Genomic DNA, 25132 nt, shown 5'->3' with positions numbered 1-25132 from the left:
CCGCCCGCACTCGGCAGCTCCCGGAGGCTCTGGCTCCTGGTCTCTCTGTCTGGTGAGTGCGCGCCGGGCCCGGGCAGGGTCCCCCTGGAGGGGGCGAAGGGGGCGCGGAGGCCGGCGGGGAGCGGTCCCCGCCGCGGGGAGGGGGTCCGCCCCGGGAACCAGCGCTGTCCCTTGTTTTGCAGGCCCGCGTCCCGTCTCCGGACCCGAGCAGTCGCCATGGCACAGGTAAGGCCGTGCGCCCCGCGCGGCGCCCCCTTGGTCCCCTTGGCCAGCGGCGTCAAGGGAGTTCCAGAATTCGTCTGAAAGCCACAAAAGTTCAGGCGTGAGGCGGCTCAGCCGGGGGCCCCGCGCCCGGCCCCGCGCCCCGTGGCCGCCCCGCCCGCCCCGGCCCCGCTCCAGCCCCGCGCGCGGCCCGCTGACGTGGCCGGCGGTGCGCTCCGCCCGCGGCGAGGGGCGCGGGGAAGGGGCCCTCCCCAGACCCAGACGGTCGCTAAAATTAGAACCAGAGCAGGAACAGCCCGGCGCGGTCATGTGAGGCGAATGCCTTTTTTTTTTTTTTCCCTCACTTCCTTCGTTTTTCCCTCCGAGTTTCCTGCATTTCAATACCCTGGGTGGGCGTCGGCCATTCCCTGCAGCGCTTCTCGCGCAGCTCTTCCCGGTTGCTCAACCCGGTTTTACTAAAGGGAACTGCTCATCGTAGGCCCTGATTTATTTATTTTTTTTCCCCAATGCAAAGCATTAAACCCAAGAGCTGCTTTTCTTAAGTAAGGAACTCGCGGAACGGGTTCTGGGTTGACTTTGCCGTGGGACTAGTTCGGAACCGGGCGGCCCGAGCACAGCGTTGGCTTTCTCATGTCCTTAGCATGTATCAGAAAATGCAGGGGAGGACGTGGTGTGGTTGGTGGGCAGGGCAGCCTTCAAACCGGGACCGGGCCCTACGGTCTTTGGTGGTAAAGCGCCGCCGCCCGAGGGCGCCGCCCAGCGCGGACCTCGCAGACCTGGCGCGTCTACGGGGCTCGGCGGCCTCCTGATCGCTTTTCTAAACAAGTGTTTTAACTACTCAAACAGCGCCCTTTCTCATTTAGAGCTCTTCCTTTCTTATCAGATTGACTTGTCAAAAGTGGATTAGGTATCGCAGTCCTTTCCAAGAGAAAGTGGGAAGGTTAAGATGAGTTGGTAACTATTAAATTTATACAGTGCTCCATTCTTACTTCCTCTTTGGCACTTAAGAAATATCACAGTAGAACCAATTCTCTTGTTACTGCAAGTGGAAACTTTGGTTTAGGTTCTTCCCCATGTAAAGGATACTTTTATGCGGGATTAACTTCCCTGAGAATTACTTTTCCTGTCTTGATGTGCCTGTGAGATGATTCATACGTGGTGAGTGAGCGATGGAGCTGCGCAGAATGATTCTTTTGATCACTTGGCCGTTTCTTAATCTCTCTTGTACGTGTACCCAGCGATGTCTGAAGTTTTTCAATCAATTCCTTTTAATTATGTAGACACTTGACCCAGGCGAGCATCAGGGAGCACGCTTTTCCCTGAGCACGGTGTGGATATTAATGCCTTCAAAGAATGGAGGTAGTGTAAGGGCCCTTATAAATGCACGGCATGGGAGAATGGTGGTTTGTATTATAATATTACGTATGTGATTTCTATCACAGTATAACACCAGGACTGTTTTCAGTCAAAGCCACAGTTTGTCATAAAAGTTACTCATAAAAGTACAGCTGCTATTAAAGATACAGTGTTGAATTTGCACTGGCTTTGTTATTAGTTAACCTTCGGAAGCCATTCAAGTAAAACATTTTGTTAAAATGTTTAATATCATGATGGACTTTCGTTGTCTATGCTTCCATTGTGGAATTGCACTTTTATTGTCTAAAATTTCCTTTGGACTCCAGTGCACTTGGAGGGAAGCGTCAGTGTTTGGTTTCCAACGGTTTCCATGGTTTCCTTTTGTTGGCCTGTGGGTATGGGAACCAGAGACCTCACTCTGTGGGGTCTGTAGACTCATGGGATCAGATGCCTGAGTCTTTGAGGTGCACATGTCGGCAATTTAAAGTGTTACTATTAAAAAATCAATGTCTCTTATTTATTGGAAAATTAAAACGTAGCCTTCCACAGCAGTTCTTCATGTTTATGAACTATCTTCCATACCAGTGGTCTTCTCTTCTTATTTAACATTGGGACCTCCTGACTTGCTCCCATGAGTTTTACATCTCACCACTGGTTAGCTAGAGCCGACTTTTTTCATAGCTAGTCTAACTTATTTAAGTACTTAGAAGTACATTATGTCTCCTGGTTTGGAAAAATCAAGATTTGGCTGTATTTCATAGATGAATGGTTTTCATTCAGTTTAAGGCTTTTATCTCTGTAATTTTCTTTAGGGTTATGAAACTCTAAAATACTATATCGGGGCCCACTGAACTTAGCTTCCTTTATAAAAGGTTGTTTATAAAGAGTAAATATATTCAAGGGTAGCAGGCATATCATAAAGGCAAAATCAGGCTACATCATATTTCATTAGAAACATCAGAGTTATCTCCCTGATAGGAAGGTTGGATTAGAAAAATGTGCGGTTGGTTCGAAATCCCTGCGCTGGGATAACTTCTGAAGGCCCAGTGCAGGCGAGGGGGTCCACGTGAGTGAGTGAGGTTGGGGCGAGGCTCGTTCTAGAGGAGCTGCCTGTGTCTGGGTGCACCTTTTCAGGACATTCACCTGAGGTCGTATCTCTCTGTAGCAAAGGATTCCCTCTTGGATCTCAGGTCGGGGTTATCGCTTACCCGTGGCCTGTGCTGCTTCCGGTTAGTCTCACTCCGGTCCCAGGTCCTTTGACTGGGCCTTTGTTTTGGATGCTTAGAAAGAACTGGATCCAAAAGGGCGTGGCCGCTTTGTGGTGTCGCTGAGGAGTTCCTTGGCATTTGGCCCCTTCATTCCCTTATCAATCATCTCATGCCCCCTGGGAGACTTGCATGGGTGGCTGGCCAGTCAGAAGCGGCAGTCGGTGGATTTCTTCTTTGAGTGACTTAGAAGTTTGACATGGTAGAAATATAACAATATTTTTGTATCATAGATCCATTTCTGAAATAAATTCTATTCCTATAATCTTTATACCATTCTAAAACTTTACATACACATCAGTTGATTTAAAAAAAAATTAAAAAATCAGTGCTTTTAAGACCTTTCTTTGCTTCAAGTGTTTTTTGGACCCAGCCTTTCTGTGCCGTAAAATTCTGTGTATAGAAAAGCAACCCTTCATGTGCTTTTTGGTTTAATTTTACCCACTTTATTTTGGCATACCTGGTCTTTGAAGGCAAAGAACTTTTTCATTTAGAGCAAACAAACCAGCTAAAAAAGCCAACAAAATGGTAGAGCTAGAGGACTGGATAATTTTGAAGGTGAGAGTTAAAAGAGTGAATTACATGTTTTGGCCAGGTATTGTCTGAGGACAGGTATAATTTCCCTGGAGAGGCAGGGACAGGGTGACTGCGGGTGAGCTGAGGATGGCTGAGGGGCAGTAACCTGGCACAGTTGGCATTCACCTGGGGGAGGGGGAGTGACTCCGGGCTACAGGGAACCACAGGAAGGAGGGGAAGCCCTGGGTCTGAGTCACATGAAGTCACACTGCCCAGCGTGGCCGTTTTGTGGGGGCGGGACGGGGTTTGGGCAGGACGTCCCTTCTCTGCCTTCTGACTCACATCTGTGATTCACGTCTGGTCCCCCGGGGCTTTGTTAGTGCGGACGGTGACTCTGGTCCTAAGGAATGTAGTTTCCCATTTAAAAAAAAATTTTTTTATTAAAATATATCTTTATTGATTTGAGAGAGAGGAAAGGAGGGGGTGAGAGAGAGAAACATCAATGATGAGAGAGTCATCGATTGGCTGCCTCGCCCACAACCCGGGCATGGCCCTGACCGGGAATGGAACCCCAATCTCCTGGGATCCTAGGTCGATGCTCAACCGCTGAGCCACGCCCGGCCGGGCTGTAGTTTCCCATTTCTAGAAAGCTCTCAGAAATGCAGCCAGCAGTTATTCCTTCTTCATGTTAGTGGCTGAGATTCTGAGGACACTTTTCCATCTTTCACCCCGTTTCCCTCTTTTCAGGGGTCACAGTCCTCTTCTTTTTAAGGCAGATCTCTGTTGTCTCCTCTCGCTCGCCTCGCTCCTGCTTTTAACTTCTCTGTAACAAACATCTCCATAGCCTATAAACTGGGTAAAGTGTTTTTTAATTTTTTTTACTGATTTTAGAGGAGGGGAGACAGGGAGAGAAACGACGATTTGTTCTCCTGCTCAGTCCTGAATCATTGGTTGCTGCCTGTATGTGCCCTGACTGGGGATCCAACCTGCACCCTTGACTTACCAGGACGATGCTCTAATCACTGAGCGACCCGGCCAGGGCCGAAGTGTGATTTTTAAAGACATGTTTTAATAAACCATTTTTTTGTAAAATGGGGATTCTCAGAGATGTTCTGCCCTCAGTTCACTGCTGTGTCCTTCAGTCCGGCTCTGACGGCCTCCAGGACCCAGTTACCCACCCCGGGGGCCCTTTGTCCGACCCCTTCCTTGACTTCCTCTGGTGCTGGACGCGCCCCTCCTTCCTTCCCACCCCAGAACACTGGCTCCTCCGGCGTCCATGCCTTCGCCCTCTTGGGTTTCCTTTTTGTCTCTGGGAGGCCCTGTGGTTAAGACCATCAAGGTTGAGACCCCACAGTCCCAGCTCAGCTACTTGCTTGCTGGTCACTTGGGGGATTCGCCAAACATTCCCAGCCAGTGAGTTTCTTCCCCGGTAAGAGGGGGTTTCGCTGAGATGACCCGTGTGACTGAGCGTGGTGCCTGTGTCATCGGCAGGTGTTGGCTGGCGCCTGACTGCAGGTGACAGTCCCTTCTCCTCTGGCTCTTGTTTCCGTCCCACCTTTTCTTGTTTCTGTCCTTGGTGACGGGCTCCTCCCCCAGCTCCAGCTCCCACCTACATGCCATACCTCACAGGCCTGCTCTGGAAAAAGGCAAAACCAGCCATCCTGGTCCCCCTGCAAACAAGGGACTGTCCTCGATGCTTTCTTCCGCCCAGCCCTGTCCATCTGTCCCCTTCTCCCTCAGCTGCTGCTGACCTAAGGGTCTCTCATCTTCTCATGCTGGTAGTTCTTAAACAGTCTTCCTGTGTTGTGCATGGTCCATTTTACGGTCCCCGCCACTGCCCTGGTGATGGCCCTGCGGAGTGGACACCGCTCTTCCTGGCTCAGTGTCCCCGAGGGCTTGGCTGAGCACAGGCCAAAGCCAGCATTTCTTTGCAGGGCTTCCCAGCCCCCCTGCGCCCCCAGTGACCTCTGGTTGGTGAAATACTTACCCCTCACCAGATGGTTGCTTTCTTCCATGTTTTGTGCTGCTGAGATACCCCCCAACACTTCGCTGCTTTCCTGAACCTGCCCGGCAACATTACAGGCAACTGTCAAGACCTTTTTAGGAAGTTTTTCCGATGTCTCCCACTCTTCCAGACTCAGCCCCTCGCCGTGTGCTCACAGGGCCCGGAGAACCCTCTGTGTGGGGCCCACCGCACCCCCCTTCCCCACACGGCCGTCACCCTCTTTCGGCTGTGCGGATCACGACCTTTCCCTCGTGGTGAGTGCAGTTCCTGGCACGGCCAGGCATTCAAAAGGGGGCGGCTGCACTTTGGCCTGAGAGACGGGACTGTCCCACCTCCTGCCAGTTCTTCTCCAACCTCCCAAGCTCTTGCTCCTTTTAGCTTTGTTGAACCATCTGAAATCGCCAGTATTCTGCCGTCCAGCTTTGCGTGGCTCAGCTGCAGAGCGCGGGAGGGGATCTGTCTGCGCCTCTGTGCTGTTTCGAGTGGGTGGCAGTGCAGACGAGCCCCACCCTGCTGCGTTTCCCAGGGGCGGATGAAGAGCTTTGACTTAGTTTCATGACTTCCCCAGTGAGATAGGGGGAACAAGGCCCCCCCTCCCCTTTCCTTGTTGGCCACACCCTTTTCTTTAGCTCAGGGAGCTGCTCCCAGTGGACCCTCGGGCTGGGCCAACACCCCTTCCCTCTTGGAGTGTGTGCCTTTGGCCTCAGGATCACAACCCCCAAGTTTTCCTGGAGAGTCTCTCATGGTGACTTGTTCAGAGGAAGGAAGAATCGTCCTTCTTTCCTCGAACAAGAAGAAAAAGTTACTCTGACACTCGCTGAAGCGGTGAAGGGGACTGTGCTCAGGGCTGTTGCAGCAGGAGAGAGACCAGGCTCAGGCCTGGGCACAGCAGACCCTGGGGCTGTGCGGCCGGTGAGCAGGGTGGGTCAGTGGGTGGAAACTTGCTGAGAGGCCACATCAGGGTGGGGGGCTCCTGCTGAGCACAGCCCACAGGCTCACCCCTCAGAGGCGGGGGCCGGGGAATGAGGGTTCTCCCTCAGCCGACTCAGCAGGACTCCTGCTGCAGCTGAGGACTGGGGACTGACCTCACCTCGCCACAGGAGGGCTTGGAGCAGCCGCCAAAAGGTCCTTTTTCAGGAGGCGTAATTCAGTGTCATGATAGAGAGAGGCCCACTGGGCTGACCTTCGGAGGCGCTGTGTCCTGTGGCAGTTCTTTCCCGTGGGGCATGCGTGCACGCCCTTTCTCTCTCTCTCTCCCTCTCTCTCTCTCTCTCTCTCTCATTTTTTTTTTGTTTGGTTAGTGGTAGGATATGGTTGGCAAATGCAGCAGTTGGGGGCCAGGGTGGGAGAGGATTTTTTCCTCATAGGTGACTGTACTTCCGTGGGTTCCTAGTCAGACAGGTATGATGCAAACCTGGTGGGCGTTCTCCCCTCCCCTCCCCTCCCTTCCCCTCCCCTCCCTTCCTCCCCCCTCCCCTCCCTCCCCTCCCCCTCCCCTCTCTCCCTCCCTCCCCTCCCCCTCCCCTCTCTCCCTCCCTCCCTCCCTCCCCCTCCCCTCCCCCCTCCCCCTCCCCCTCCCCCTCCCCCTCCCCTCCCCCTCCCCTCCCTCCCCTCCCCTCCCTTTCCCTCCCTCCCCCCTCCCTCCCTCCCCCTCCCTCCCTCCCTCCCCCCCTCCCTCCCTCCCTCCCTCCCTCCCCCTCCCCTCCCTCCCCTCCCCTCCCTCCCTTCCCCTCCCCTCCCTCCCTTCCCCTCCCCTCCCTCCCTTCCCCTCCCCTCCCCTCCCCCTCCCCCTCCCCCCTCCCCCTCCCCTCCCCTCCCCTCCCTCCCCCTCCCTCCCCCTCCCCTCCCTCCCCCTCCCCTCCCCCCTCCCCCTCCCCTCCCCCTCCGAGCTGTCTCTCCATTTCAGATGGAACCTTAACAGGAGTTTTGAGGGACTTTGAAAACGTTTATTGGTAAAAGTGAATGCTGGGAGCCTCCCTTTGTCGTAAGATAAATGTATGACTCAGTGTTAGTAAAGCTGTCTTATGCCAAAGATCTAATGATATGATAAGCTTGAGAACTCGTGGACATGGTAAGTACTGTAGATATGATTAAAGGATGGGTAGCAGGAACCTTATGAAGAGTCTCTTCCAATGTACCTTTGTGAAGTTCTAAATTCAGAGATTACCGTCTTCTGGCACGTGAATCTCCAAATGTCTTTTCAGGCGTTGCCAGGTTATCCTAAATCCCTAATAAGTAAACAGAAATAGGGCTGGATGCGGAGTGGTGTGATGAGAGCACGGCTTAGAGCTGAGCGCCCGGGTAGGCCTCAAGCTTGAATTCGGGCTCAGTGTGCGCCTGGATCCAGGGGGCGAGGGACCTCCTGGGAAGGAGGCCCGAGGGGAAGTGAGAGGAAGTGAGCCCGGAGGTGTAGGGGCTGCATCTCAGGGCCACGCCCAAGGGAAGAGGCCCTGGGAGCCCACCTCCCACTGAGGTCCTGCAGGTCCTGCAGGCGGTCCCCCCGTTGATCGTGCACTGAATTGGTCCTGCTGATCCGCACTGTCAGTGGCCCCTTTCAAACAGGGTGACACAGCTTGTCCAGTGGTGAACTCACTTACGGACGGGAGGTGATAGACCGGTGGTTACTGTTTATGTATTTGCTCTGCTGTATTTGTTAGTCACACTGTGAGTAATGTCCCTTTTCCCCCTCAGGTTCTCCGAGGCACTGTGACCGACTTCCCCGGCTTTGACGAGCGGGCTGATGCTGAAACTCTTCGGAAGGCCATGAAGGGCCTGGGTAATGCAGCCTCCTTTGTGTTCTAAAAAAAAAATGGGACAGTTGTTTTTCCAAACAGAAAGTCCTTGATTCACAGTAAGATTAATTTTAGAATATTTTAATCTGTAGAGAAAGAGAAAGGTACATTGAGATAAAATGATATGGCTGGCCACCCACGGTGTTCAGTGTCTGGAACTGAGCAGCCGCAGGTTTGGCAGCCGTCAGCTTTACCTGTGGCAGGTGACAGGCTAGAGAAGTGGGCTTTCCTGAGAGCCGGCCCTCTGCAGCTCCTCACTGTCTATGCCCAGGCCATACCCACGTCATACCTCTTACATCATGTGCCCGTCTCCTCTGTCCCAGCCTCCTTTCCAGCCACCTAGAAACCTCTGTTCCCAAAGACCTCCGCATGTCCTGTTCCCTGACCCCAGGCCCCTGCACTGAGTGTCCTGACCCCATGCCCCCTGCGCCGGGTGTTCCTGACCCCAGGCCCCTGCACCAGGTGTCCTGACCCCAGGCCCTTGCACCAGGTGTTTCCCATCAGAGCCCATGTGTGGGACCCACCTTTCCCAGACGTGGCTGTCCCTCCTGGGAGGGTTCCCAGTGGAGCAGGGTCAGCGGCGGGCTTCTGGCCTGGTGAGGCCTCCCTGGTATCCCAGCCCATCCTGTCCCACTCCTCCCACGCCCCGGCCTCTGAGCAGCCATGCTCTGTTATCTGCTGTTCGCCAAAGTCCCGTGTTTTCCTCCCGCTGAACTTTTCTCTCATTCTAATTAAAGCCTGTCCTTCTTCACTGTCCTTAAGACTGTTTGGGTGCCACCTTCTCTGTGAAGCTTTCCCCAAACCCCCTTCCACCTCCTGTCACCAGAGAACCTCCTCTGAACCCACTTAACATGGACCTCCCCTGGGCACCTAGGCCCTTGTCACATTCTGCCATTTGTGTGTTTCTGTATTTTTTTTACCCTAATTGTCTGTCACTTAAAACCAGGGTCTACATCTTTGTTCTCTCTCAGTCTCCTGTGAAGCCCAACGCTTTGTGCCTTTTGAATGGCCATTATTTGAGCAAATGTCTGCTGCGAGGAAACCTGCTGCACTAAGGTTTTAAAAAGTGGAGTGTTTTCCCACCTGCTTGCCAGAGCAGCAGGAAAGGGGTAGAATCTATTGGCAGTAGAACAGGGGATATGTTGTAAATTTTCTAGTTTAATCAGTTGCATAGTACGACGTGTTTTATGAGGTAAGGAGTTGAGGGCACTGGTTACAGAGGTGGGGAGAGTGGGCGTGTGGGCCCAGATGTGAGTGGCGAACCTCCATCGCAGGCACCGACGAGGAGAGCATCCTGACCCTGCTGACATCCCGGAGTAATGCTCAGCGCCAGGAAATTGTGGCCGCCTTCAAAACGCTGTTTGGCCGGGTAAGACCACCCCCGTCCCAGGGTAGACTGCGGGCAGCTGCCTGTTTTTGGAGGAGTTTGAAATCTAATATCCTTTGGCAAACATCATGTATTCAATGGCTCTGACTTTCCTACCCCCCCCCCCCAGCCCCCGTTGCTTAAATAGCAGCGCTCGGTATACAGTGCTCACCCGCTTGTCCTCACGTGATTGCCTGTCCTTGAGTGAGGCGGCCGAGGGGCTGAGATGGACGGCCCACCGATTACTGCCCCTGTTCTGCGCCTCCCTCCAGGGTGGCTCCAGCGTCCGTTTCCTAGCTGTGGGCCCGGATCACAATGCATTTTGTTGTGACACAGTCTTGGTTCCTTTTGGAGTGGTGCTTTTTCTCTTTTTAAAGAATAGTTTATTGATTTTTGAAAAGAGAGGAAGAGAGAGGAGGGGGAGAGAGTCAGATCGAGCCCACAACCCGGGCATGTGCCCTGACTGGGAGTCGAACCAGCAACCTTTCTGTGCACAGGACGGTGCCTGAGCCACAGCAGCCAGGAGAGTGGTATTTTAATAGATGAGTTTTTAATTCATTGATTTCAGTGCTCTTATTTGATTAACAATTCAAACTAAAAGTTAAATTTGTTACAAAATGAATGAGTGCCTACGTGGAAAACTTAGATGTCATTTTATTATTCTGAAAATTTTCATTCACCCTTTGGTTCGGAAACAGACGCAGAGCAAAACAAAGCAGATACTTGAAACCCAGCTTCTCGTTGTGGGGGGCGGTGGGGCTCAGACGGGAGGGGGCGGCACTGTGCTCTCCTCTCACAGTCCTGGGCACCGGTCCCCAGGGTGCTGCAGCCCCACAGGCCGAGCACAGAGTGAGCATTCCCCGTGACACTGAGAGAAAAGAAAAAATGTCCAGGGGGGATGGGCCAGATTTTATCCTATGTCAAATACATTTCTGATTTTTTGGGGCTGGAGGGGGATTTTTTTTAAGGTATATGTGTTTCTCAAAATTGTGTTTTTAAAATAGAATTTTTAGTGTCCTTTTAAAGTATTCATTTTTTTTTTAAACTCGAAGTAGGAAAAACATCTCTTAAGAACAGCCACCGACCTTGACACGCAGTGACTTTGCTTTGCCTCACGGTTAGGTCAGCGCCAGGCACCTCACTCAGAGCGCCCCGGTGCTCCCGCCCTTCTGTTAGGACAGTTCCTTAGAGCAGAGGCTGTCATTCATGTTTAAGAAGAACCTCCTTAGCCCAGCCACGGGTGACCCAGGAGATCCGGGTTCGATTACCGGTCAGGGCACATGCCCGGGTTGCGGGCTCGATCCCCCCAGTAGGGGGCGTGCAGGAGGCAGCCGGTCAATGACTCTCATCATTGATGTTTCTCTCTCTCTCTCTCCCTCTCCCTTCCTCTCTCTGAAATCAATAAAGATACATAAAAAAAAGAAGACCCTCCTTAAAATCTGTGCCTGGCTAACACATTTGTATTCCCCGCGAGTCAGGACCTTCTGGACGACCTGAAGTCGGAGCTGACCGGGAAGTTTGAGAAGCTGATCGTGGCGCTGATGAAGCCCTCCTGGCTCTACGACGCCTACGAGCTGAAGCACGCTCTCAAGGTAAAGGCGGCCGGCGGCGGCTCGCGCTCCCCAGTAGAGCGGCTTTGTGTTGGTGATCGTGTCATCTTTTTTTATATTGAAAATATTTGAATTATTTCTGTGAGGGTTTCTTGGAAAACAAAACCGTGGGAGGCAATGAGGAGGAAAGGAGGGAGAAAATGACGAGGGTGCCATTGAATTCTTTTTGTATAGTTAAGGCAATTCTAGTGGCTATTTAAATTTTAAAATTGTTTATGGCCTTTTCTATCTTATTTTTATGCCTGTTTCCTCATTTTGAGATGTGTCTTATACGTGTTACAGGTTAGATATTTTATCGTTTAAAATAGAAAGTTGGCTGGTGGGGGAACAATAATATCATTAATTGTTATAGGTTAAAAAAATAAAGCTTCAGAGAACTTTCATGTCAAAGAGGGGCCCGTACACCCTCTCCTGGAGGTAGCCGGTGAACTAGTTACGGTTTCATTGTAGCAGACACTGTGGCAGATCCGTCGCTGTTTCCCTGACTGGTGCTGGGAATGTGGCATAAACCTGACCCACCGAGACCTGCGTTTGGGCTTGTGGGACAGGAAACTGTTCGCTCCTAAGCGGTTTAGAGTTTGAAGAGGAAAGAAAACAGATTAAACAACGAAGAGATAGCGCAGCTCAGGGGCTCTTTGTGGAGGGAGGAGGGAGGGGGGTTGTCAGGTTGGGAGCCTTCCTCAGCTACGCTCCTCATTGTCCCACGTGGTTCTTTGGGAACCAACACAATCTGAGGTCACTGGGGCCGAGGTGTCTTTGTGGGCAGCTTCTGAAGGTTGGCAGCAGCTGAAATTCTGCCAGAGCATAGACCTAGGTCCCCCGAGTGCCTGGTTTTTGGTAAAGAAACAGAAATATGAAGAGAAGAAATGCTGAAATAGACTATCTTTTAAAATTAAGCTCGGCTGTATCATTGCTTGTATCTTCTAATTTATCAGCGTCGATACGACTTTTATAATCAGAAAAAGGAAACCTGATCAAAATTATTTTTCAAAAGTCCAGAAAGCAGGTCCCAGTTCCCTTGACTGGTTCAGTTCCTACGACGCTGGCCTTGCCGGCGCCTCTGCTCAGGCCCTCCCTGGGCCTCGAGAGAACCGAGTTCGGGGCAGGGCTCCGTTCCAGATACACGTGGCTTAAGGATCAGTGCTCCTCTGATAAGACCTGTAACCTCTCTGTTTGCGCACTTACATACAATGAACGTTGTTTTTCATTAGACAAAAAGGAATAGAATTGTCTCTGGAAAGAGAATTAATTTGAAGTTTCTTATTTCTGTAACTAATGGCACCCACATACACAGGAGTGACTGTTACATTGGATCCTCTTTATATGATTGTGCACTTCGGGTGATGACTGGTTTAGGAAAATCATTTCCTTTTTAATCTTGTTGACATGTTTTTTTTCTATTAAAAATGAACCTCCACACAGGGAGCTGGGACGAATGAAAAAGTCCTCACGGAAATTATTGCGTCCAGGACCCCTAAAGAACTGACGGCCATAAAGAGTGTCTATGAAGAAGGTACTGGTTTCGAACTACATTTCTCGCTGTCTCCACTGTCCCTCCTTCATTTCTCTAGAGCGAATGCAGGTCCATGGTCACGGGACGCAGGCCATGGCGTGACTGCCAGGTAAATGGGTGATGCAGGCCCATGGTCACGGGACGCAGGCCATGGTGTGACTGCCGGGTGAATGGGTGATGCAGGTCCATGGTCACAGGACGCAGGCCATGGTGTGACTGCCGGGTGAATGGGTGATGCAGGTCCGTGGTCACGGGAGGCGTGACTGCCGGGCGAATGGGTCATGCAGGCCCGTGGTCACGGGAGGCGTGACTGCCGGGCGAATGGGTGATGCAGGTCCGTGGTCACGGGAGGCGTGACTGCCGGGCGAATGGGTGATGCAGGTCCGTGGTCACGGGAGGCGTGACTGCCGGGCGAATGGGTGATGCAGGTCCGTGGTCACGGGAGGCGTGACTGCCGGGCGAATGGGTGATGCAGGCCCGTGGTCACGGGAGGCGTGACTGCCGGGCGAATGGGTGATGCAGGCCCGTGGTCACGGGAGGCGTGACTGCCGGGCGAATGGGTGATGCAGGCCCGTGGTCACGGGAGGCGTGACTGCCGGGCGAATGGGTGATGCAGGCCCGTGGTCACGGGAGGCAGGCCACGTGTGACTGCCGGGTGAATGGGTGAGGGAATAAATGAGCTACAATTCAGGTAGCTTTACTCCTTGAGCAAGGGAAAGACCACCTTTTACCTTACCCATAACCGTTTTAGTTATTAGCGGGTAACTATTTTGGTGTTTATAAGGAGCTTCAGATGAAGATGGGGTTTCCTTTTAAATAGAATTTGCCGCTAGCGTATGGATATGCAGGCAGGTCCTCCTTCTATGTTCACTTTAGAATGTAAGTGGTGTTTCTTTCCTATAAAAATTCAGTTTTATGTTAGCAAAGTAGAGAATTATCTAAAGTGAGAAGAGACCTTGTCAGGTGAGAGTTGCTGAGAGTGTTTGAGGCGGTGCTGCCGTTTCGCCAACGGCCGTGTTCAGAGGCTCTGCGCCTGGGCCTGTCTATGGTGTGCCTTACTTTAAAGTGGAAAAAACCTGTCTTCCAGTCTGAGGCACGTTCTGAGAAGGGAACCAGGAAAATTAAATAAAAAGTAAAGGTAGCCGGGAGTTCTTTTCCCGTGAGATTTCCTGTAACAGACCCTTTCCCGCCTGGCGGAGGGCGACCAGACCATCGGGACTGTCCGCTGTCAACAGGCCTCTGCTCCCGGTGCCTGAGCCAAGGAACACGGGTCCCTCTCTCGGCGTTTGTTTGTTCATCTTAGAAATGCCATTGTAACCCAGCGAGTCGGAACAGTGTGGAATTTACAGCAACTAACCAGCTGCCTTTCCAAGTGCTGGTCTTTCTTTCCTGCTCTTTTTATAGCCGGGTAGGCCCCAGCCATGAGGCAGACGGAAGTGGTGCGTGCATCTCAGCTGCCTGGGGCCGCCTGTGAGCTGTATTTGATGTCACAGCCAGGTGTCTCCTTCTGACACTGAGGAGCGAGCCTGTGTGCGGACAGTGACAGACGGGTGCCACGAGGGCATCGACTGCGCGTGATGCCCTGCTGAGCCACGCCGCCGGGCGGGGCACCGGGTCTGGCTGTGTGCGGGCTGCCACGAATGACAGAGAAGACACACCCAGCATGGGTCCCGTCCTCAGGGCGTTTGCAGCCCACTGAGGGGCGACTCGACTTAGGAAAACGGCAGTTAGAACAGGATAGTAGAATTCAAACTGACGTCAAATATCAAAAGTATTTAATGCAAGAGTTCAGAGAAGAGAGGCCATCGTGGCTCTGGATGTTGGGAGAGCCTTCGAGGTGCAGGGCGCTGAGCAGGGTTCCGAGGCCAGGTGGGCTCGGGCAGGGGAGGAACGAAGGCGTTCTTGGTCACCCGCTGTCTGCAGTGTCACGGAGACCGGGCTGCCGTAGTGAAGGAACAGAGCAGGACCGTGCGGAGGTAAACTGCGGAGGTGCGGGGAGTCCCTCAGAGCAGGATTCGCACAGCTGGGCTAGAGGTTTGGACTTGATTCAGAGGCACGGCGGTTCCCGAGTGGGCGCCGAGTGTTGAGGGGTCGGGGCGGAGGGAGGTCTGCGTCAGGAGGCTGGCCAGGTGGCCGTGTGTGCGGGTGGGGGGCGGTAAGCGAGGCAGTTGTGACCCATCTCGGTGGGTGGCAGGTTCGAGGGACTAACTCAGACGGGGAATCGTCTGTGAAAGGATTTGATGGTTTTGATGGTTCGTTATAGATAGGTGCTGGAGTAGAGGAAGGAATGAAAGATTCCTTCAAGGTTCTGTATTTGGGTCACTGATTGAAATAAACATATAACCCTCTTTGGACCTTTTTAAATAGAAGTTTCAGGCTTTTAAACTTTGTCTGCTTTCACATAACGCTGAAATATTTAAGCGCCTTGGATCGGACCTCCTCCCTCCAGTGGGGGCTTCCAGGAGCTAGTGAGAGGGCCGTGGCTCCTGTGGCTCCGGTGGCTCCGGTGGCCCCCCTCCCCGCCCACGGCCTCTCGTTGAACAGCCGCAGGCTGTGGTGGGAAGGGGCACATTGGAAACTCACTGCTGTCCTCAGTCAGCTTTATTTGCTTCAGAGGAGAAGTATCGTGTTAGCGGGAGGAACGGCTGTGCCCGAAGGAAGAAAACTCAGACTGTCAGAGCAGCGATTTTCAACTGTGTGCCGCAGGAATTTTTAAAACATGCAGCACCTGACTATTTAGTCGGGGGCCCTGACCGCTTTTCCCTTAGATGGTCAAATAAAAAAAGTGATAACAGCTGCCCTGACCAGCGTGGCTCCGTAGCTAGAGCGTCGGCCCGTGGACTGAAGGGTCTCGGGTTCGATTCGGTCAAGGGCATGTACTGCGGTTGCAGGCCCGGTCCCCGGCGCCGAGGCAACCGGTCGATGTGTCTCTCTCACGTCGATGTTTCTCTCCCTTCCACTCTCTGAAAAGCAATGGAAACAATATCCTCTGGTGAGGATTAAAATAATAAAAAAAGGTAACAGCCAACATGAGACTACCTGTCAGGAGTGTGCGTGAATCAAAATCATACCTTTTTTTTTTTTTTTTGTCAGACCGGCAAAAAATAAATGTTTTCTGGTGTGCCTCAGAATATTTGTAATTAGTTTATGTTAGTTTGCGTGTGCGGAGAGATGAAAAGGGTTGCAGACCGCTGGTTTAGAGGATGGCAGACTGGAGACGAACCACGTGAACCGCCTGGAGGCAGGCAGGCCGAGCGGAGCACTCGGCCGACTGTTCGGAGGCCTCCGGGGCCGCGTGTCTGCCGACTCGGAGCCACGTCGGCCCAGCGCACTTCCGAGCGGCTGAGGCGGACTCAGGCTTGAACTGAGTGCTTCTGGGCAACCCGTCTGTGTTCACGCAGCCGCTCGCTCTGAGCCTCGGCCTCGACGGCGCTCAGGGCAGGGCAGAGAGCACTTAGCTGAGCAGATGCTGCTCCCTCTGAGTCTCTTCCGCTTGATGAAGGGGCAGGGGTCTCCTTCCAGTTGAAAGCAGCTGTAAATGAGCCTGACGCTGTTCTGTTGCAGAGTATGGCTCGAGCCTGGAAGACGATGTGGTCGGGGACACCTCCGGGTTCTACCAGAGGATGCTGGTGGTTCTTCTCCAGGTACTGGGCGGACGCTGTTTACAGCTGATTAAAAAAATCTAGTTAAGCCAGGCTACTTAAAATGCCTTCAGTTACTTCTGGTGCTTGCTCAATTCTGCCTGTGCGGGGGTGTGTGTGTGTGTGTGTGTGTCGGAAGATCTGACCGGAACTCGTAATAGCTAACTCATAGCTAACTCAGTTTTTTGGGTATCACTGTCCTCTTTTCATCATAGAATCTAAAATTAAGAGGTTGGACAGGGCTGTGTGACCATGTGAAATATTGCAGGGCTGATATGATCTCAGTAAAAGTGCATTATTCCTAAGGAAAGAAAGCTTGGTGTGTCCGTTTCTCCTTCGCTCGGAGGTGCCCCTGTAGTTCAGTAATGTGACATACTCTCTCTCACAGGCTAATCGAGACCCAGACGCCGGGATTGATGAGGCGCAGGTTGAACAGGACGCTCAGGTGAGCGGGACCGAGTCCGTGAGGGCTGTGGCATGACATATAAATGAAGAGAGTCCGTGCTCATGACCAGTCTCAGTGGCATGTAGTTATGGCATCTGTAGGGTCTTGCAGAGCACAAGGCCTATGTAGCGAGTGCATTCCTTTCATTCTGATGTGGCCAACAACATCTTTCATCCCAAAGCTGAAATGAAGTCAAATAAATTACAAATACTGAGTTCCACCTAGATTAGGCTGTTTTTCTGGGATTATGGAACATTCACCAAACGGAGAATTTGACAAAAACAAAACAACCTCGAGGTTATGGATCCCGCCGCCGAGGAGGCAGTAGGTCTCTGGGCAGCGGAGGGTAAAGAAGAAAGAATTTTAGTGATAAACGATATTTAGTATACGGTGGGCCGCAGGTGACTGCAGGCGGGGGACGTCTCCCCCCCTTCGATGGAGTTCCGAGTGGGCTGTTTCGCTGGGTCGCTGCCTGGTTTTCAGGGACTCCCCAGGGAAACGTGGCGCTCCCGTGGTGTTCAGACCCCACTGTCACCCCAGCGTGGTTTACCCCGTAATCAAACGTAGGAGATGAGTGTCAACAAAGTTGAAACACGAGGCTTGAGAGCAGGAAATTGGTAACAAGGGAATTACTCGGGCTCTTAGAACCGTAGACGGTAGTTCTGTCTCTGGTCTCGTGTTTCAGTTGATGAAATAAATACGCAATCAGGCTGTTCGCCCTGCGCCATCGAAGCAGGAGGAGCCGCGTCCGCTCCTCCCGTGGACTGTTTCCGTGGAACAGCCGCGGGATGTGTGCGCCGCCGACTTGGCTCAGAGCAGAGAGGAGCGTTGTTGTTCTGGGGGCGCGTTGATGTCGTCACGGCTGTGGGATGCCGTCCTCTCTCTCTTCCCCTGGAGGACAGTCTGTGTGTCCTCGAGTTAGCTTCTCTCTGTCCCTTCCTCTGCCTGAGCAGGGTTATGGGAAGCAAGGTGACTGTGCTGTGTGAGGCTGCGGATCTTCACCTCGCTTCCAGTGGTTTCCCTCCTCGGAGCCTCTGTCTGCGCGGCTCAGACTCCTCACCTGGGGTCCGCCCTCCGCTGCAGGTTCCCACGGGTCTGGGTGGGCCTGGCATCCTGCACTTGTCACAAGCCCTTGGGTGATGTCCATGCAGGTCCTAGAACCACACTGAGTCCTGAGGCCGTACAGGTGGCACTTACCTGTCATGCAGAGGGTGTGACCATCCAGAACCCTGTACATCTTAATCTGCCTCAGGAAGTGTCCCCTGAATAGAATAGCATCCGGACCTTCCCTCCCCGCTCAGTGCGTGGGAGCAGCAGGACGGGCGACCCTGCCATTCACCTTTGCTTTTAAAGAGTGTCTTTATCAGTTTCTGATAACTGACAGCAGTGATCCTTCCAGCTTTATAGAAAGGAACCCCCATTTGTTTCTTGAGGCGAGGGCAGTGGACTGTTTCACTCTCGGGAGTTTAACATTTCTTCTTGGAGAGGAAGCCGGGAGCTGAAGGGCCCTTTCATAAGCTTGTGACATTTTTTCCTTGCTGATACCAGCCCTGAGGCATTCCTGCTACTTCAGGGCTTGATAAGCCTCAGTGAGTCCTCCCCCGGGAATCACATGTGCTGAGAGAGCCCACTTCACTTTTTACTGTGTGACGTGTCACCTGAGCTCACCTCCTCCCCTGCCACAGCCTGGCCTGTGCCCTCCCTGGGGAGAAGCTGGCCTCGGGGAGGCGGAGGGAACCTGCCTGCCTCTGTTCAGTGTGTGCATTATGCAAGCGGTAGAGCCTCCACTGCCGACCCTGTAGAAACACTCTTCCTGCTCTGCAGGTGAGGACACTGAGGCTCAAGGAGACGTTGAGTGCCTCATCTAAGACCCGCAGACGGGGGACCAGGCCTCTTTTGACTTGGAGGCCTGTGACCTTTGCACTGAACCAGAGGTTATCAGACTGTGCTTGGGCTCAACGCAAAGCCCCCCCACCATGATGAGGGAGGGGAGGGTCCTTCATCCAGACAGCTCCTCGGATACGGGCCGCTGCTGGGAGCAGAGAGGGCCCTCCCGGGACGGGACGGGACGAGACGAGACGAGACGAGACGAGACGAGACGAGACGAGACGAGACGAGACTGCTCAGGGTGTTTGCTTCCACGAAGGTCCTGTCAACATTATTGTGTGTGATTCCTGAGCAGTGGCTTTCAGATCGATATTGATCCCAAACACAGTTCCAAGAAAATCAGGAGGCAGTGGTTAAAATAGCCATTTCAGCAGTTATTCCATACGATTGTGGTATACATCCAGCTTCTCTGCTCTCCCTGCTCAAGAAAAGTCTTAGGGTGCGGGCCAGTGGGTGAGAAGGGAGTCTCTCCGGGACCAGCGATGGTGTGCAGGACGCCCCCGGGGTGACTGTGTGCACCTTCTCTATATGCAGACAACGCAAATTCACGGCGATGGTATTTGTGGCAATGTTCACTTCACTGCTGGGAGGCGTCTGTAGCTGTGACGTGCTGACTCCATGGGGACTCTCCAGCTGTGAAGCGCATGGTCACGTGACCGGGGTCGAGAGTCTTTATTTTTATCATTAAGATAATTTCAGAATCGAGTGTAAAGGTGACTCATTCGTTTCATTCTCTGGAAATAATGGATCAATGCTGCTACAGCCTGTCTTCTTGAGCACAGCGGGGCCACGGCGCTTGGTCACTGCCTGTCCGTTTGGTTTCCGCTGTGGGGGAGGGGCGGCTCCCAGTCAAAGTCTCAGCAAATTGCCTTTGTCTTGGCCTAACAGGTGCACTTACCTTGAAATGAATAACTGAAAGGGCAGTGTAGGCGTTTTAAAGATTGCTTCTCTGGGTTTTAAGAAATTACCCGCCTCTCAATGAGTGGGCTCCGATTTAATGACGCTGTTTGTACGTGATTTCATGTTTTCAGTAGTTTTATGGATACTAGAAAGTAAACATTCTTTCCGTGGGTAAAAAGTACATGTGGAACTCGAACTATCCAGCCAGTACACGTCGGTGCCTGCTAGAGAGGCCGCCCCTGGGCTCTACCGGCAGCCTTTAAAAAATTCATTGTGGTCTTTCAGAAATGTGAGAGCGTTTTGTAGCTAGCTCTGCTTAAGTTTCGGCTGTGGAGGGAAAAACAGGAGGTGACTTTCTATCAGGTGTTACTGAACACAGAGCAAGAAAACAAAAGCAGATGCCTCAGCTCCTGGTTCGTTCCCTCCCAGCCTGTGAGTACCCGGGTGCTCAAAACTCTCTGCCAACCCCACCAGTGCCCCGGAAAGACCGAAGTCACGGCAGACGCGGGCGCCGTTTCCCTGGCGCCTGGGCTGTGCGTTAAGCTTTGACAGATGGCAGTTCAGTGGCCGACTCCTCAGTAGCTCCAGACACAGCTCCACCGGGTTTTGGAGTAGGAAATGTGAGAGTCAAAAAGTATCAGATGATGAATCAGCTGAATTCATATTCAGGGAGTGGCCCAGGGGTTGAGCATCGATCTACGAACCAGGAGGTCACGGTTTGATCACAGTCAGGGCACATGCCCGGGCTGCGGGCTCGATCCCGCGTAGGGGGCGTGAATGAAGCAGCCAATCAATGACTCTCTCTCATCACTGGTGTTTCTATCTCTCTCCCTCTCCCTTCCTCTGAAATCAATAAAAACATATTTATAAACATATATATATATTCAGGGAGTAAAACCCAGGTGCAATTAAGGACCTGGAAACGAGAGGAAGGAACGGTTTATTCACCGAGGTTGAAATCTTCACAGACGCTGTTTCAGGCTGGAGAGCTTAAATGGGGGACAGACGAAGAGAAGTTCATCACCATCTTGGGAACGCGAAGTGTGTCTCATTTGCGAAGGGGTGAGTGAAAAAAAAAAAGCGTGATACAGATACTTCGTTTAATTTTGGAAGTGCAGAGGCCAGCACACCTGCTGCATAACAGGCACTTCCAGAATGGGTTCGCTTTCGTATTTCTTCTTTTTGGTGACCTTGAGGAATCTCATAATTCTCTTTGCTGCTGTTGTAGCTTTTTCAAAACTAGAAACCCTCTGTCCACCTGTCGCTCTGAGAGGGAGAGGTGGGCTCTAGATTGTCACTCTGAGTCACAAGTCACTGAGCTGTGGCTCCCTACAAGCATTTCTTCTAACAGTGGTAACCAAGACCTCGTCTCTGAAATTCATCAGTACTTGTGGTATCAGGCGGGAATGAGTTCAGTGGCAGGTGACAGAAAACCCTATTAATAGTGGCTTTAAAAACTGGGCTTTCTGTAGTAGGATTCCTTGGCTAATTTGGCAAGACCTGGGCCCTTTCTGTTTTTCTGCTCCACTGTCCTTAGCGTTTTGGTTTACTTTCTTATGCTTGGTATCTCATTGTCACACGATGGCTGCTGTTGCTCCAAACATATCAACCATTTTCACAGCAGGAAGCAAAGAAAGGTGTAAGCTAATCATATCTATGACTTTTAGTAAGGAAAGAGAAATATCCCTTAGAATCCCTTCCAGGAGATTTATCTCTAGGTCCCATTGGTTATAACTGGTAAGGAAGGGCTTGGAAATCAGGGAACAAAGCATTTTTAATCAGTTTTTTAGGGCTTGGCACATTGAGGCTCTGGACAAAGTAAGGCCTCTGTCAGGAAGGAAAAGGAGGAGATTTGTGTTTGGAAGGACAGTACCTGGTGAGAGTAAATATCTTCTCTCTGGGAAGAGTGATCCTTATGTAATTAAATCATTTTTCTGTTCTCCAGTGTTTGACAAATACATGACTATATCAGGATTTCAAATCGAGGAAACCATTGACCGAGAGACTTCTGGTAACTTGGAGCAACTGCTCCTTGCTGTCGGTAGGTAATTGTACAACGTATATGACATTTATGGTATTAAAAGCTTAAGTAGCTTATTCAGTTCAAGCTGTGTCTGAAAATAACTACCTGTTTCTTTATAAGAAGAAGAACTTGTGATATTTGGGTGACACAAACTCCTAAATTTCCAACTTAATGTATCTTTTGATGTTGGAAATATATGATTATCTGGTGAGTTCATCTAATGCTATGGAAATGCAGAGAATTGTTTAAAGGTCACTTTGAAGCTCCGTTAAAAGTATTACTGTTTCATCATGAACGCAAAATGTGGGCATTATCTCAGGCCTGAAAGGGTTATTTCTGATGCCTGTGGAACATTAATTTTCTTTTCAGCACCGTCCTCACAGCTCTGAGGCAGGCTGAGAAACTGGCATCTAACTTAGGAAAAGTATCTTTGATATATTGGGAGATGCGACGATGGCTGTTTTCAGATGAAATAATTTGGAATTTTGTTTTAGCTACATGTTCAGAATAATCTGGAAAAATTGGAGAACCGAGTTGGTGCAGTTTATTGTAGTATCGTACACTCTCCAAATCCAGGGAAGGTCTAGTGGGTGAGTGCCCAGTGGCCCCAGCTTTCGTAAGGTTTGGAGTGGACGTGTCTGCTGTCTGTTCCGAGTATTTGGTGTTGTGCTCCTGTTTTTGTGCCCCCTGTCTGTCTTCTGGAGGAGAAGCTAGGACCCGCATGAACCAGCCTAACCGCAGCCTTCCATTTCAGTCCGTGGTTAACGGATTTAATAGAAAACTCTTAGACATCTCTTTGTGATTAGAACACATAAAAATGATAGCATTTGCAGTCACTGGTGGCTGTTTTTTTTTTAAAGCATTGGAAAAGAGAGTTTACCCCCCTTCCCAACGCCCTTTCTCCATCGAAGGATTATTTTCGTATCGTAAGGAATTTTCATGCCATAGTTCCTGAAGCTCAGCAGACTGAGGTCCTAGCAGCCCTCACAGGAGATGGAATTGACAGGTCCCTGTTCAGGGAAGGTGTCCTTGCTGCATCAGTTTACCTGGGTGTTTCTACTGAAATGGGTGTCTCGTGCCGCTCTGTGTGCAGCGTGGATGGTACAGAATGCAGAGGGAATACTTAGGTCACGGTTACAGGGGACAGTCCAGGGGCTGTCGCAGGCCAGGAGTAGTCAGTCACCTGTGTTACTGGCTTGACTATCTTGGAATGAGACTTCCAGGGTGTTTGTATAATTCCTCGGGGATGAAGAAGGTTGTGACATAACAACCAAAGCTACCAAAACTGCCAGAGGAGAAGGCGCTCCAGGACAGCGTGGCCTCGGAGACCGCGCCCTGCCGGTCCTGCAGCCCTGCCGCGCACAGCTGGGGACCCGAGGGAGGCTCCGGCCGTGTCTGTGAAACACTCGCGGCGAGGGGATGCGCTCGGCTCACGGCGAGCCGGTCTGTAGCCTCGTGTAGAAGTAGACCCATAAGCCTGAGGCAGTCTGTGATTTTTAATTACTTAGTCCTTTCATATCAGAATGGCCTCTGACGTGTTTTACTTACTTTCCCAGTGAAATGCATTCGAAGTATCCCGGCCTACCTTGCGGAAACCCTCTACTACGCCATGAAGGCAAGTGCCCACCTCGGGTCTCTTACCTAATCCGTGTATCTCTCTAGTTACTGTCTTTCTCCAAGTGCAATGATGTTTTAGATGGTGGACTGTGGGATGTCTTTCTCTCCTAAAACAAGTCAACTCCTGTGGACTTGTTTTACTTTATCGATTCACCCAGCTCGGGAGCGCGATGCTGATGGGTGTCTGTAAACACGTGCCCGTCTGTCCTTTTTCGCAGGGCGCTGGGACCGACGACCATACCCTCATCAGAGTCATCGTCTCCAGGAGCGAGGTCGACCTGCTCAACATTAGGAAGGAGTTCAGGAAGAACTTTGCCACCTCTCTCTATTCCATGGTTAAGGTAACGGAACCTTTCTCTATGTTTCGTTCAGAAACCCCCAGCAGCCCACCATGGCGCAGGCAAGATGTGGCTGCAGGCCGGGCGGACCGGTCCTGGGGTTAAGTTTAAAACCAGCAGAACGCGGAGAGCTGTGCGGGAAAGCCAGGCACTCGGTGTCCTGGAGTCCGACGGTGGTTCCCAGGTGGAAGATCGCCTCCTGGTGAGGCCCGGGCTCCCAGTGAGCCTGGAAGCCTGTTTATTTAGGAGCGGCGACCGGTGACTCAGCGGCCCCGGCCCTGGCTCATGACAACAGTGTGTTTGTTCTTTCTCTCCTTATCATTCCTCCTGTCTTTCAGGCCCGGCTTCCTTTTCTTGATTACCTGTTATCACCTTGTCTCCGGTTCATAGTTCAGGAAAGAACCGACCAGGTCATAGCAGGAGCTTAGGGATCACTACAGTTTTTGTCTTTGTAACAGCATGGGACACGGTGGCTTATAATTAAATTTGGCTTAAGGCCTTTTGGCTTTTTTCTCTCTCTTCTCTCTCTCCCTCTCCCTCTCCCCCTTTCCCTCTTCCTCCCCCCCTTTCTCTCTCCCTCTCCCGGCTCCCCCACCGCCTCTCCTACTCGATGGAGGGGAGCTCGGGCTTGGAGCAAAATAGCATCCCAGCCGAGCCAGCTTTTGACGTCCTGTGTGCGGTGTGGCGAACGTGCTCGCGTAACTTGAAGCGTCAGTTCGTCACACACATCTGTGCACGAGCCAAGCAGAGGCTGCCCTTCCGTCGTGAAGGTGAAGCCGTGGCAGCCGGGCAGTCCCTGCCTCGCCCTCAGCAGACGTGTGCGTGTGCTGCACACCTAGAGTCTGCCCAGAAAGCTGCTGGATTTGAGCGCGGCCGTGAGAACGCCCCTGTTCTCTGTGGCCCGAGAGGGGAGGCCACGCTTCTCCCTCTTAGACCTGGAAGTTAGCAGTTATCTCGGCAGGAAAGCCCGCAGAGCGTTCCTGCGGTGACAGTCCCAGAGAGATCACCCACTTGGGAGAAAAGTCACATCAGTAAAATGTCTTGCTGGCTATTTCTCACTTTTTGTTTCCTGTGGCTTCTGTGAGTCGTGGAGGTAACAGAGAACTTTCCGGTTTCAGGGCGATACATCCGGGGACTATAAGAAAGCCCTCCTGCTGCTCTGTGGAGGCGAAGATGACTGAAGTACCCCCAGATGAAGGACCCCCGTCCCCTGCCCACCACCGCCGCCGCCTTCCTCAGCACCGCTCACTGCACAGTGCTGGCCGGAGCCGACACCCCGCCTCACCCCCTGGATGCCGGAGGCCGGCTCGGCTCGTGGGAGCAGGTCGCCGGCCTCTTTCCGCTCTTCCCCTCCCGTCTGTCTCTCTGACTGTTGTAGTCCCCAAGTCCACCTATGTTAGTTACTGAGACTAAAGCCTGCGTCACTATGTTCTTTGCCTTAAGAGGTCCGACCGCTCTTAGCCGTTTCAGCGCTTGCCTGATGTACAGTGATAACCGTATTACCTAAACTGGAAGCTTAGCCGTGAAGTTGTGAACACCCGGGCGCCTCATTAACCTCGTAGGCCACTATGTTACCTGAGAAATTCTGGTGGCTGCCTTCAAAAGATTAACGAAAAATAAACTTTTCCTTCCCCTA

General features: G+C 52.0%; 1 protein-coding gene across 1 annotated transcript; it reads left to right on the top strand.

The window, feature by feature from the left end:
• Nucleotides 1–25132, top strand: ANXA5 (annexin A5). Its single transcript, XM_087816223.1, has 13 exons — nt 1–52; nt 183–225; nt 8056–8140; nt 9431–9525; nt 11001–11114; nt 12555–12645; nt 16210–16289; nt 16675–16731; nt 20487–20580; nt 21464–21559; nt 23098–23156; nt 23377–23499; nt 24615–25132. Exons 2-13 carry the CDS (start codon nt 217–219, stop codon nt 24675–24677), a joined length of 966 nt encoding a protein of 321 aa, XP_087672349.1. The 5' UTR covers nt 1–52; nt 183–216; the 3' UTR covers nt 24678–25132.

The sequence above is a fragment of the Miniopterus natalensis genome, chromosome 4 (genome assembly GCF_054644295.1).
Source record: "Miniopterus natalensis isolate mMinNat1 chromosome 4, mMinNat1.hap1, whole genome shotgun sequence".
Lineage (NCBI taxonomy): Eukaryota > Metazoa > Chordata > Mammalia > Chiroptera > Miniopteridae > Miniopterus > Miniopterus natalensis.
Note: the sequence above shows the minus strand (reverse complement) of the source record. Positions and strands in the feature narration are given on the sequence as shown.